Source organism: Phaseolus vulgaris, chromosome 6, assembly GCF_000499845.2.
Source record: "Phaseolus vulgaris cultivar G19833 chromosome 6, P. vulgaris v2.0, whole genome shotgun sequence".
Lineage (NCBI taxonomy): Eukaryota > Viridiplantae > Streptophyta > Magnoliopsida > Fabales > Fabaceae > Phaseolus > Phaseolus vulgaris.
This window is the reverse complement of record NC_023754.2, coordinates 27,114,262-27,127,748: the sequence shown is the minus strand read 5'-3', so window position 1 is coordinate 27,127,748 and position 13,487 is coordinate 27,114,262. Positions and strand designations below refer to the sequence as shown.

Sequence of the window (13,487 nt, the reverse complement as noted above, 5' to 3'; positions counted from 1 at the left end):
ATATATAATAATACACTTTTTTTGTTTTTTAAGAAAACTTTACTATTTATTATTTTGTGAGAGTGCATTTTTGAAATTGTAGACAGTTGAGTTTTATTTACATTAACACTGCTTACGTTAAACCAGAGGTAGCGGAGAAATTAAATTTGTGTTTTTATTTATTTATTGTGGGTCCAATCCATGTGACTCGCGTGGTTTGATTCCCTTCATTCAAATAATTAATTTAAGGGAATATTTAAACTTTAACTTTTATTATTATATAACTAAGTGATAAGGGAATCTCTCTGTCTTTCCCTCAATAAACAACAAAAAATTGTCCACAAAGCAATTCTCGTTTCACATATTCAATGATAATTATCTTTTTTAAAGAACTTTATCAAATTTATTAACTTTTGTTATATTAAATTTCATATAATTTCAATAAAAAAATTTCACTTTAACAAAACATTCCAAATATATCAATAATATAAAATTATTTTTATATCTAAAGACAACTGTAATCATAACAAATAAGCATTATATTTTTTTCATATACTTCAGGAATCAGCAATACTTTTTATAAAAAATAATTGTAATAATAATATAGATTACCAAATTCTGAAAGTTTTGGGATAAAAGCAATGTTGTTTTAATCATTTCAAATATTGTTTTTCTTACATTTTTACATTTTAACAATGACAATTATGAAATGAAATAATTTACCTAAACCCTGATTTTATATTTTAACTTGCCCTCGACTTTTTTTCTTCGTCTCAAAACTCATCCAAAAGTAATTGAGTGAATAAACCATAAGTAAAAAAAAATGCCCATTTACTCTTATGTGTAATGAAGGAAAATGATGTCAAATACAATACCAAATATAAATAAGTATATAAGATGATGATTGAAGATAAAATTTAAATGCGTGAAAAGTACAAAATTTTAACAGTCACATTGCACAAGAAATCGAGGATTAAACACAGTGATGAGCGGAGTTTTGTGGTTGATTCACAATTTTTTTTTTAAAAAGTTGAACAAAGAATGGATACTATCCCGAAATTCATAATTGAATATTAAGATTCTAACAAAACGAATATTTTTAATATCTTAATATATGGATTTAAGCAATCAGGAAAGTTATAATATCTATTAATTTAAACTAGTATTAATAAAGTAGTAAAGTCAAAGACATGTGTTTAGTGTGATTTTGTACTTAATATCATTATATAATTGTTAATAATATCATATCAATATCATATATAATAAATATATATTATTCATCATGTCTTTCGATCTTCAATCATCTCATCATGTATTTCAATTTTATATAATGTAAGTTAGTTAATTCATATATATACATTTACATGTTTAAAAATGTGTTGTTTGAGTGAAATAACTACAATCACAAAACAAGACAAAACTTATCACTTAAGTTGTTAACCTATCTAGTGTTTAGGAATGCCTTATGTTAAAAGTTAATTGCTTGAAAGATAACAATTTCAAAGAAAATAAAATTAGTTCAATCTCTTCATTACTTTAAATTTCAACCTTACATGAGAGTTTTAGAGAAGAGAGAATCAATGTTAACTCTCTCATTCAAACTTTGGTGACATGGTTTATTTCATTAAATCATCAACTTATATTAGAGAGAAAATTTATTCTAACATTTATTTTGCTTGAACTTCAAGTAATATTTCAGCCAGAAAATATCATCCTTTGAACAACTAATGTAACACATTGAAAATATTTAATGCAAGTAATGGTGACTACTCAACACAATGTTCAAGTCATATATACAAAAACTAAACAAATAACAACAATTTATAAATTCCTAATTATAACATATTTAACAAGTTTTAATCATTAAAAATTAATTCTTCTCCATTCAAAATTGAAAAAATAATTCAATCCAAGGTTAATTTCCACTAAAAGATGTGTCAAAATTAGCATAATATCAATTGGTTCACACTATCAACAAATTTAGTATTTCAACATGTTAGATACACATATTCATATCCATAATTAATGCTTTGCAAGAAAATTAACTAGGAGTAATCAAAAGCTTCCAAACATTAACATATAGGTCTTCAAACCTACTTGTTGAAATTATTAGAACATTTATATTTCTAAATTGATTCATTTTATATATATATATATATATATATATATATATATATATATATATATATTACAAAAATCCCATAATCATTAAAAGAAAGAAAAGAGACAACAAAATCAATTACAGGTAACTTATATTGATATATTATAGTTTTCTCTTCAATTATTGTCAAATAATAACAATCAGTCGAAAATTTTAGAGAATGTGAAGAATCTAAAATCATGGAGAATGAAATTTAGATAAAATAAAAAATGAAATGTTTTAAAACCTAATTATAAACTTATTAAAAAATACTTTTTAAAAACCTTTTCATTCTTCACGTAATTTAAATTCTATTTTCTATCTTACAATAATAAATTTATAAAACCGTTTTATACTCACGCTGATAATTTTTAATGAATGATAAATATTTAATGAATGAATTGAGATTATATCTATAAAATATGAATTGTATAAATTTCTTCCTTCAATATAGATATGTTTTTAACAAATACATCTACATAAGTTTGTTTTTAAAATTTTTAATTCATTATATTTTATGTGTTTGTACATTGTTTATCAATTGTGATATCGTATGCTTACACGAAAAATCCCGATGATATTATAGAAGTAACATCTAAAAAAATAAGATTACCAAATGAAAAATGATTATATATTTAAATTTTGTTTATTTTACTTTCATAAAAATATGTATATGTAATATTATTCCTAGAAAGAAAAAACATGTTTTTTTGAAAGATTTATAAAAAGATAATATAAATATTATATGAATGTTTATTTATTTTACATTAATATCAGTAATGTAGCTACTTGTGAACGTTAGAGCAAATCTAATAATATTAATTAAAACTAATATAACTACACATATGAATAGATTCTCTCTCAAGTAACTACGACATCTGAATTTTAAACATCATTCAAATCATCTACTTTTAATTAGTTGAATTAGATCAAATTAAATCAAATCAACCCATTGCTATAATATTCTTCAATAATAATTATAATAAAATATGGGTTTGAGTATCGAAGAAGCCACACACCAAACATGACCTAAAATAAAAATGAGAATTAAAATTAAAAATGTAAAGCTGATTTTGGCGGGTCTGAATTTCGCTATAAATATGAACTTGTATTGGAATATTCCTTCCCCAGAGCGCAAAACACACCGCACGAACGGAGTCTCTGTTTTTGGGTTGGAATCTCTGGATCCGTCGTGACTGACGGCATGGCCGCTTCCAATGGCTTCGTCGACGGCGCCGCCACTTCCACTCCTTCGGAATCGGCGTTGATCTTTCTCGGAACTGGTTGTTCTAGCATGGTTCCCAATCTCATGTGCCTCCTTCAACCCTCCAACCCTTCCTGCTCCGTCTGCTTCCAGTCATTGTCTATCCCTCCCGAACGAAATCCCAATTACAGGTCCTTCACTTTCTCCTTCCCCTTCCCTTCTTTCATTTCAAGAGAGAGGCTTCAAGATCTCGATTTGCAGGTGCAACACGTCTCTCCTGATTGACTACTGCGGCGACGCCAACGATCGCAAGTATATATTGATCGATGTTGGCAAGACCTTCAGGGAGACAGTGCTTAGGTGGTTCGTTTCCCATCGGATTCCCAGAGTTGATTCTGTGAGTGCATTTTTTCATGACGCCTTCTTAATTTAGAGATGGTTCCCTTTTTTGCGTAAGCTAGTGGATTGTAGAGTTCAATGTGGCTTTATGCCTCTTAGTAATCGATTGGAACTTTGATGAGGATTGCACAAACTGCTAATGAAAAAGAAATTCGTTGTTTCTTCTGATGTTGCACTTCGTACCTAGGTAGGCACGGATCTCCTTCATGTCTTGGCATAATTTAAGAAAGGCATCAACGTATTTCCTTGCAATGTATTGGATGAGTCAGAAACACGTGTAGGTCTTGTGCTAGTCATTATATTATTTACCTTTTGTAATTTTGGTCATGTTTGACATAGAGAAGAGAAATATGGCGGATGGAAATAAAGAGGATCTGTGGAAATAGGTAAGAAACAAAGTGAGTTAAAGGTGTTTTGTTGAAAATAAAAAATAGATAAGAGACGAGGAGAGAGACAGAAAGACATACGAAAATAGGTGAGATATAGAGCAATGAGCTTCACCATTTTTAAAAAATTTCTCCACCTTATTTCGCCTCTTTCAAACACACCAACTTCTTTCAATCTATCTCTCCTGTATTTCTCACCTATCTGACACACCCCAAAAGAAGCACTCTTCTCATCATCACTGAAGCAAAGCTTAATGGAGTGGCTTGCTTCCACTTTTTCGTCCTCAGGGTAAAATTGGCTCCTAAATACCGTTGTTGTTTTGATAAATGATGTGATTTCTATCTTATCTCTAATTTACCGGACTACGGGTGATATTCTGAAAGTTTATCAATTGAATGAGAAAATTTGTTAAGTGGTACTCAGCCTTTTTAAATTCCTGAGATTGTAAAAGTCTGTTTGCTTATGAAGGTAGAAAGTCTTTTAAGTGTTCATCGACTAGAAAAAGATTTATATTTTCAGTTGATAAACTCTCTCAAGCTCTTCTAGCTTGTATCCAAATAGGCCCTAAACTATTTTAGTACATGCTTGGATACAATAGGTTTACAAACTTTTACCTATATTATTTCCTTGCAATTTGCATTTACCTACCTGAATCTCACTTTATCTGAAAAACAAATTTAATCGTTCTTGATTTGCAGATTATTTTAACTCATGAACATGCTGATGCAGTCCTTGGATTGGATGATATACGTGCTGTGCAGCCTTTTAGTCCAACAAATGATATTGATCCCACACCCATATATCTAAGTCAACATTCAATGGATAGGTAACTCTATTAGCGACTTATTGTTTTTTAATTAAATATTGGTAATATTAACCTACTACATGATTTAGCTAATATGAAACTTCCATCTAATTTCAAAAAACCTTCATACACATCTGTTAAGAATAAGGCACCACCATACAATATAACCCTAACCATCAAATAGTAACCGAACCATCATTCCTGACTCAATTGCAAAATTATAGTCAAATACCCTAAATATCAAGACTTCGACAATTTAACCTTCAGTGGGTAAATGGGCCTGGGAAACACCCTGTGCGGGACCATTGCTACCATTGATTTTAGTTATTCTTTCTATCACTTGCTTAAACTGGAAGTTCTGACATATCACTTGCACACTAGATAAACTTAGTTACTTAAGAAGATATAGATAAACAAATCACATTTTATTACATAAAAAATCATCACATGTATTTCATGGTTAATTAACACAGGAAGGTTAGTGACATATTTTTGTAACACACTTCATGATTGATAGAAGTTTACTGAAAATCATTGATTTTGGTGAACTCACTTGTAAATTAGGAGAGTCATTATTAGAAGCGTGACCCATCAAAGTTAGCGATTTCCAATAATTTCAGCCAATCATAGGGAGAATGTTACAATGAATGTTGCCAGCTTTCCTCTTCTTAACACAAAATATGTCTCATTAACATAAAAGGCAGCTAGTTGCACCACTAGTTGTGATAGTCAGTCAGTTAAGTTAAAACTTAACATTCAGTATGGACTTTGATTTTCAACATAGATTATGTTATTCAATTCAAGTTCCCATCACAGGATAATTATATAGCCTTTCTAAAATTATTATCATGCAAGCCTTTGAGATGAAATCAGTGCTTTGTGTGCACTTCTCAACCATTGTATTTGAACGGTTGTATATCTGGAAAATGATATTTTCTTGAATCTTTATCACAATGCCCCTTTCATTTGTTTTCATGGTTGTCTTATGCTCTCCAGGAGTTGATTCTATGTTTTAAATCTTTGCAACAGCATAGCAGAGAAGTTTCCTTATTTGGTTCGGAAAAAACTTAAGGAAGGGGAAGAAGTACGAAGAGTGGCTCAAATTGACTGGAACATTATTGATGATGACTGCAACCAACCTTTTTCTGCATCAGGATTAAAATTCACTCCTTTACCAGTTAATTTCCAGGATCTTTGTTGTTAATGGCGATGATGCAGCACCCTTTGTTATAAGGATTTAACTGTTTCTTTATAACATAGGTTATGCATGGAGAGGATTACATATGTTTGGGCTTTCTTTTTGGTGAGAAAAGTAGGGTGGCTTATATATCTGATGTTTCCCGGTTTCCTGCTAGTACAGAGCATGGTATGTTTTACATTAGTTTCTTCTTGCTTGGACATATGCATCTAGCTATACGTTTTCTAAGATATAAAGAATCTATAATCTATCTGATTTATCATATATTTTGTTAAGATTCCAAGTGTGAGTTTTCCCCACATTGAGTAGGAATGTGTCTAAAGAGCAATAAATATAAAAAAATAAAAATCGACATACCTAATGTCTTAAGGTTTTGGGTTAGAATTGGTATCTTTGACTTTCTTATTTGAAATGTTCATGTCTCATTGGTGCCGAATCTCCCTGGAATTTTCCCATAGAAAAATCCCTACATATTCTTACTCTCTTTATCTCTTCATTGGAAAAAGGACAGTGGTCATGGTTTGCTCATTTTGGCTGTTTTGCACATGCTGTCATTCTGTAGTTTGGACAGTATGCGTAGCATTTTAGATTGCAATAACACCATAAGACAGTTTCATGTTTGAAGCATGCATAAGAAAACTATGAAATGAATTACCATTTTAAACATCTTATATCTAGCAATAAATTTCTTCTTACAGTTATCTCAAAAAGTGGAGCTGGACAGTTGGATCTTCTTATATTGGATTCATTATATAAGGTCAGTAGTTCCATCTTCAACTCTTTTGGGTTTAAATTATAAATATGATGTTCATGCCGTGTTCCAGGTATATAATATCAGTTATGTTCCGCCACTGAATTTGTTCCGGTAATGTACATGATATACCAGTAAAGGATCTCTTCACGCCCAAAGGGCATGAATGCACGAACCCTCAACACGCAAAAGTCTTATTATGAATTTTTAAGGATTTTTTTTTTTTATTTTTATTTCTTGTCACTTGATATGCTTGATTTATTTTCTGTTACATCATTCTTGTATAATTTAAAGTGATTTTTTCTTAACTTTTTCTTATGGCTTGCGTTGCTTCAATCTGGTGTTAATTTGTTTTGTGGAATACTAGTGTCTCTTTACAGTAGTATTTTTTTCAATTTTATTTTCTTTTTCTTATACATGGCGGACACCTCTTATTTGTTGTAAGTTTAATTACTTTATCAGAGAAGGCTGATAAAATATGATTACTTGATCCATATGCGCTGGACAATTCGTTTAAAATTTTCATGCACTTCACATATATTCATCATTAAAATTATGAAACATTGTACCTAAAAACCATAAATACCAAATTTCATTGCCTGATGATTTTGAAGTGGGAATTTTCAGATTCATGTCAATTTATTCTGTATTTTACCTTTTGTATTTATTTACTTGCTGATTTATTGTTTTTTGTGTTATTTATCACAGACTGGGTCACATAATGTCCACCTTTGTTTTCCACAGGTTTGTTTTCAATTTTACATCAAAAGGTTATGTTTACCCTTCATAACCCCTGACATTGATGGTGTAGTGTTATTAATTGGTAATTTTACAGACTTTAGAAACTGTGAAGAGATTGTGTCCTAAGCAAGCACTACTTATTGGTATGACTCACGAATTTGATCACCATAAAGACAACGAGTTTTTGAAGGAGTGGTCCAAAAGGTATGACTTGTTTTTTTTTTTAAGAAGTCGAAACCGTTGCAAATACATATATAATAACTATCATGATGATCTAATAGTAAACAGGGAACCTGGAATACTAAACCCTTACATGTGTGTGTGTGTTTTACTCTGTTTATATTGTAGGTTTTAGAAAGTGATAGAAATGACTCTTCTATTATTGTATTATTTAGGGAAGGAATTCCAGTACAGCTTGCTCATGATGGTCTGAGAGTCCCGATACACTTATAGTAAGGAAAGGTAACACTACTTCATTTTTTCATCAAGGGTGGTACTAAAGAACTAACTAGGACATGAATTGTTCACTGTTTATGATGAGTGGTGTGTGCATTTGTGTCTGATTTAAGGAAATGGATAGGGAGTAGGTGTGGGATGTCAAAATAATTGACTCGTTTGCTCGGTCAGTGGTAAAATCTGAGAAATTACTTTCATAAAGTAGAAGTAGATAAATTTGTGCAGTGGAGTGTAAACGAAGTAGAGTTTTTTTGTCTCCGAAAACAAACATACTCTTCCTTGTACCTTAGCCATTGACATTTTGGAACTGATTACGTATTTTAGTACCAGGCATATTATTATTACCTTTTCTACTCCCCGTGTATTCCTTTATTAGTAGCCATATTGACTTTCGATGAATATCGATGTTCTTAAATCTTAATATGTGCTATATCATGTTATTGCAGGTTAAAGCATGTGACAATGTATCCCCCATACCGTGATCTTAATTAGATTGTATTGGAGCATTAACATTCTTTACAGAATATCCTCATTTTTTGTATTAGTAAAAATTTCTGTATTACAATGATAACTTATTTTGATGGAAATCCCGATTCTTCTAATTAAACTCGTGAAAGCTGTATCAGAATCATTCTATACTCGACTCCTTAATCCCAGAGAAAACAAATTGAGTAATGAGCTTTAAGAGCTTAAAGAATCCACGTCTTAAATTTCTTTGGCAGTCTGAGTCACCACGATGAAACTAATCTGCTGTACAAATTATTTATTATTCAATTGTACTGCGATTGCTCTAAATAATAATTGGAATTGCTCAATATATATAATTAAGTTAATCTAAATGACATAATTATTTGCTGTCTTTCATGTATGTTTTCTATTTGTGATATGAATTTACACTCCTGAGTAACTCAAATTTCGATAATGAATACTGCATGTTGTACAAGTATATTATTTTACTAGATTAGAAATTAAGGATTTATAAGTATCTCATTCTATTCAATATATATTCGATTAATAAAATAGAATATATATTAGAGTAGTTTAATATGAAAAAGCATTTGTCGAACAAGAATAAAAATCTTTCACAGTGTGCATTTAGAATAATCTTGGTTCTTTATTTGTAAAAGACCACGATTGAAATATGCGAAACAACAACATAAACTGAATGCTACCGTAGGTTGCACGGTTGGAATCCAGTCATCCTATGATCTATTTAATCAGTAATTTTTATTTGACCCGTAAGTTTTTAACCCATATTCCACTCAATTATTTTAGGTCAATTTTAAAGCATGTAACCTAATAATTTTTTGTAATACAATATGATACAAACTACAGTAAATTAGTTTATTTTTATAAAAAATGTTTTATAAATTTCTGTATAACTTATTTTTTTATTTTCTAAAAACATTCTCTCACATACTGTCATATACACGTGTATTATTTTTTTATGAAAAATAGTTTAGAGTTTAATTTATATGTTTGTCGGTGTAAAATATATTTATGAATGGAATTAAATAATAAAAATTTACACTGACAATTTATACAAATTAAATTAAAATATAAACATAAAGGTGAAATTATCTGTAAGATAAAGTCTATTAGCCTTTATATTTCATTATATTGAAATTACAATCCATGTTGAATTAAGTTACAGACAGAAGACAAGGTTCTGAGCCTTGTGCATTTCATTTTTTTTATATAAAATGATATTATTGAAAAATATGTTATATTTTTACAAAAGAAAAACTATATTATAAATACTTAAACAATTTTATTTATGTTCTGCATGTCTAATATTATATTTATCCTCTCATTTATTTTATGCTTTCGACCATAAATTTCTTAGATATTAAACATTTTTTTGTTTCATGTTACAAAACATGTGAACGTGTTGAACTAGTCAATGCACGTGATATTGTTTTTTGGGTTCCATTTGCAAGACTTGGTCGTTTACAAGAAAGAACAGAAGACCATGCAGAAGGAAACAACCAGTTGAGTTCCTCAAACCAATCAGGAACCTTTCTAGAAAGCAGCTTCAAATTGTGGAAGGTTCAGGTATGCGTGTTTTAAGGTTTGTTTTTCATATTTGATGAGTCTGAGGACAAATACAAACATTGATAATTTAGTGCCAGTGAAGGAGCTTAGAAGCAAGGCTAACTAAGAATATACAAAGTACAAACATAAGAGATGGCATGTTCTGTGTCTTTTAACAAGAAGAATTTGGACATAAGTTTCTTCGTTTTCAAGCCAACTATTGTGATCATAGATCACCTAGTTCAAGGACTCAAACACTTCTCCTTAACCACTGAGAGCCTTGGTTGTGTTCAGAGCTCTATATTTAGAAGCATCCATGGAAATATGGTAAGTTTTTTCTTTAATTTCTCAGCTGTTTAATTTCAGTTCATTTTAAACCATTTCTCCTTACTTAATTATCTCAGTTTTGAATTGTATGACCTAAATTTCTGTGTCTAGTGGATTCAATTTGTTTGAAACTTAGCTGACTATAGTTTATGAAAAACCGTTTTTTATCCTTGAATGATATAAATCAATGGCTAGGAAGACAATAACTGACAGTTTGCATCCAAAATTGATTATATTTTATCATTCTTATTTTCAGATTTGTTTTCCACGTGGGATTTTGGACCCACGAGTTCATGTTCATGAAGAACTTCTATCTTTCAGTGAATGACAACTTCAGATGCCATTGCTTCATGGTAGTTTACCATCTGTAATGGTTTAATCTGTCATCAATTCACAGATATATAGTTTAACATCTGTGATCATGCTTGTGTTCAATTAACTAGTTGTTTTTTAGCATGTGGCTTCTCAGCGATAATCAATTTCCTGAATTAGAAGCAGAAAATTCTAAATTTCGACAATAATTACACTGGTTTCATTGATTAAAACTATCTTTTGGACCCAACAAAATTCTAAACTTCTACTGTACTTATACCGGTTTCATTCCATCTATCCCACAAATGATGTTTTGTTCTGTTGTGTTCTGTGTTAATGTTAATCTCTTTTGGGTTGATCTTCTTTTCATTGATCACACACCATTGTTCTTTATCTTTCTTGATTCATTTGTTAACTTTGTGATATTTATGCTGTGTAATCAGATCATATGGTATGGAGCATGGCCGAGGCAGTCGAGTAAGGAAAAAGAGGAACTGACCTCAACCCTTGTAAGTTGAACCTTGACTATTCGTGTCACTTTTTTTCTTGAATCATCAAAATAGGAAAAGTATTCCATTCCTAATAAAATTCATTTGAAACATTGACATTTGCTTCAACCAAATCCACTGCCAGCCCGCAAAGGTAGAACAAATAGATATAATTTTAAGGGCAAGTCGATTAAAATTTGGCCCACACATCTTTAAGTAATAAGAAATGCATAGACATGCCAAGGAAAAATGTTCTCTTTATGGAATAGTCATTCGGTTATCTACTAGAAAACGAATACAAATATTGTGTCAATTTTTATTGCCGAAGTACACATAATGTGTCTTGTCAAGGACCAATTCTCACAAAACCTTAAGCTATTAGGTGACTTGTTTTATATCTAGCAATTGCAATGTTCATTGAGTTCTACCATTAAAATATGACATGGGGTTATCTAAATTTGAATCCCTTACTGATTTCAAGATAATGTGAAGAACTTCGGAAAAGTAGCAAGATTGCTACCTACTACATTTTTGGAAATGAAACAACCGAGACAAATTCTTTTCCTTTTGAAATAATTATAAAGAAGTAGATTTTAAGTCATATTCAATTTTGTAAAATCGTTTACACTACTTATATATTATTATGAAAATTCATAATTTTTATTCGACATCAGATCTTCCATCTCAATGTTTGTTTGTTTATTACTTACAAAAACAATTTTCTCTCTTCTAAAAAGCTTGTCTCCTTGACACAATTGAAAGTGTTCTTAGTACATTTCTTTTGTAAAAGTTGATCTCTACTTGAAGAAAACAGAAGAGGGTGAGAGAAAATCTCTTAGTTGTTTCTGCATTTTAGATTTCAAAACACTTGTTTTAGAAACAATTTTCTAAACTCAATATATTTTGGATGAAAATTTGATTGTTGAACAGCATGGATTTGTTTCAGAGAACAACTTCTCAAATAAAAAGCGAGAAGAGAATCATGCAAACTCTTATTCTTTAGCTATCTTTCAGTTTAATCAAAGTACACTGATCACCTTTTCCTTTTATTCGTAGTTTTTTATGTATTTATTTATGCTATTGTTGACACTCTACAGAAAACAATGTTAACCAACAGCATATCAACCATGGGTGTATTAATTGATCACAGTTTCCTTGAAGCATATGGTGGAGAATCAAGAGATGGCTCTTCAACAGCAAAATTTTCCACTGGGGACATAATATCCTTGAACTCGGCAGTCACCACTACCAATGACCTTAATGACCTCTGCTATGCTGTTCTAGCAATTTTAAGGTCTCGCTTTGCCAAAATGGAAGGAACAATCTCTGGCCTTTGCTTCAAGGGACAAAGCAAACCCAGAATGGTGTGCATTCATGTCTGGAAGTCTCTCCATTTTTGTTACTCATGGATTCTCAACTCTGACCAAAGAAAATGGATGATGCCATATCTTGAACGTTTCTCCATTGAGATGAAGTATGACATTTTCCGAGTAGTCTATGTTAGTGGTGACAATGTGGTTGATTTTAACTGTATTTCTACTCATCAGAAGTTAGAGAATGGGAAAGAGAGTAGCAGGCATGAGCAGGTTTTGCAGAACTGAGACAGCTGCAAAGGGTTTCAAGTTTAGAACCATCATCTTTTGCAAGTTTTTAATCTCCCTCTTATGTTGTAAATATTGCAGATTACTTTTTCAAAGTTAGGTTGCAATCTCCCTCTTACTCAAAATTGTATGTTACTTACTAAGTAGCCATGCTCTGACACCTTCTCAACAAGTTTTCAAAGCAATACTATGTATGGTTTTGGACTGCATGGTGTTCATCAGTGAAAGTATGAGTCATATTTAACAAAGCAATACTGTGTACGGTTTTGGCTTTGGATGTCTCAATGTTCAGAGAAAGTATGAACCAAAGGGCAAAGTTTGAATAAAAATGTGTGATTCATCTAAAATGAAGGGCAAAGAAGTGTCACCTGATATATATTTTAACCCCAAAGTGGACTCATTAGTTGGGTTCGATTTCAGAAATAGTTGAGAAAAAAAAATAGTTTGGAAATGTAAATAGATGACTCCTCCATAATAAATAAAGGTTTTTTTTAATCTAAATTGAGCATTTTATTTTTTTTAATGTTTACAAATTATTTAAATTCTTAAAAAATGTTGTAGTCTTTAAAAAAAAAAGTGTTATTAAAAATAAGGTCAAACTCACTGAACACCCTGTATCTCATAACGTCTTTTAACAAAAATTCTTAAATAATTAAAAAACACAA

General features: G+C 30.5%; 2 protein-coding genes across 4 annotated transcripts; both read left to right on the top strand.

The window, feature by feature from the left end:
- The first annotated feature begins 3,229 nt into the window (after positions 1-3,229).
- LOC137832416 (putative hydrolase C777.06c) lies at positions 3,230-8,667 on the top strand. Its single transcript, XM_068640573.1, has 10 exons — positions 3,230-3,514; positions 3,585-3,720; positions 4,808-4,935; positions 5,944-6,091; positions 6,175-6,280; positions 6,811-6,869; positions 7,572-7,607; positions 7,699-7,808; positions 8,000-8,066; positions 8,507-8,667. Exons 1-9 carry the CDS (start codon positions 3,324-3,326, stop codon positions 8,055-8,057), a joined length of 972 nt encoding a protein of 323 aa, XP_068496674.1. The 5' UTR covers positions 3,230-3,323; the 3' UTR covers positions 8,058-8,066; positions 8,507-8,667.
- A 1,263-nt stretch (positions 8,668-9,930) lies between these two features.
- On the top strand, positions 9,931-13,074 carry LOC137832417 (uncharacterized). Of its 3 annotated transcripts, XM_068640577.1 has the most exons (5): positions 10,055-10,115; positions 10,187-10,421; positions 10,678-10,774; positions 11,177-11,242; positions 12,319-13,074. In XM_068640577.1, the coding sequence occupies exons 3-5, from the start codon at positions 10,715-10,717 to the stop codon at positions 12,820-12,822; spliced, it is 630 nt and encodes a 209-aa protein (XP_068496678.1). In that variant the 5' UTR covers positions 10,055-10,115; positions 10,187-10,421; positions 10,678-10,714; the 3' UTR covers positions 12,823-13,074. The 3 variants fall into 3 exon arrangements, with proteins under 3 accessions (XP_068496675.1, XP_068496676.1, XP_068496678.1); XM_068640574.1 differs by lacking the exon at positions 10,678-10,774 and having other exon boundaries at positions 9,931-10,115; XM_068640575.1 differs by having other exon boundaries at positions 10,009-10,421.
- Positions 13,075-13,487: the final 413 nt, after the last annotated feature.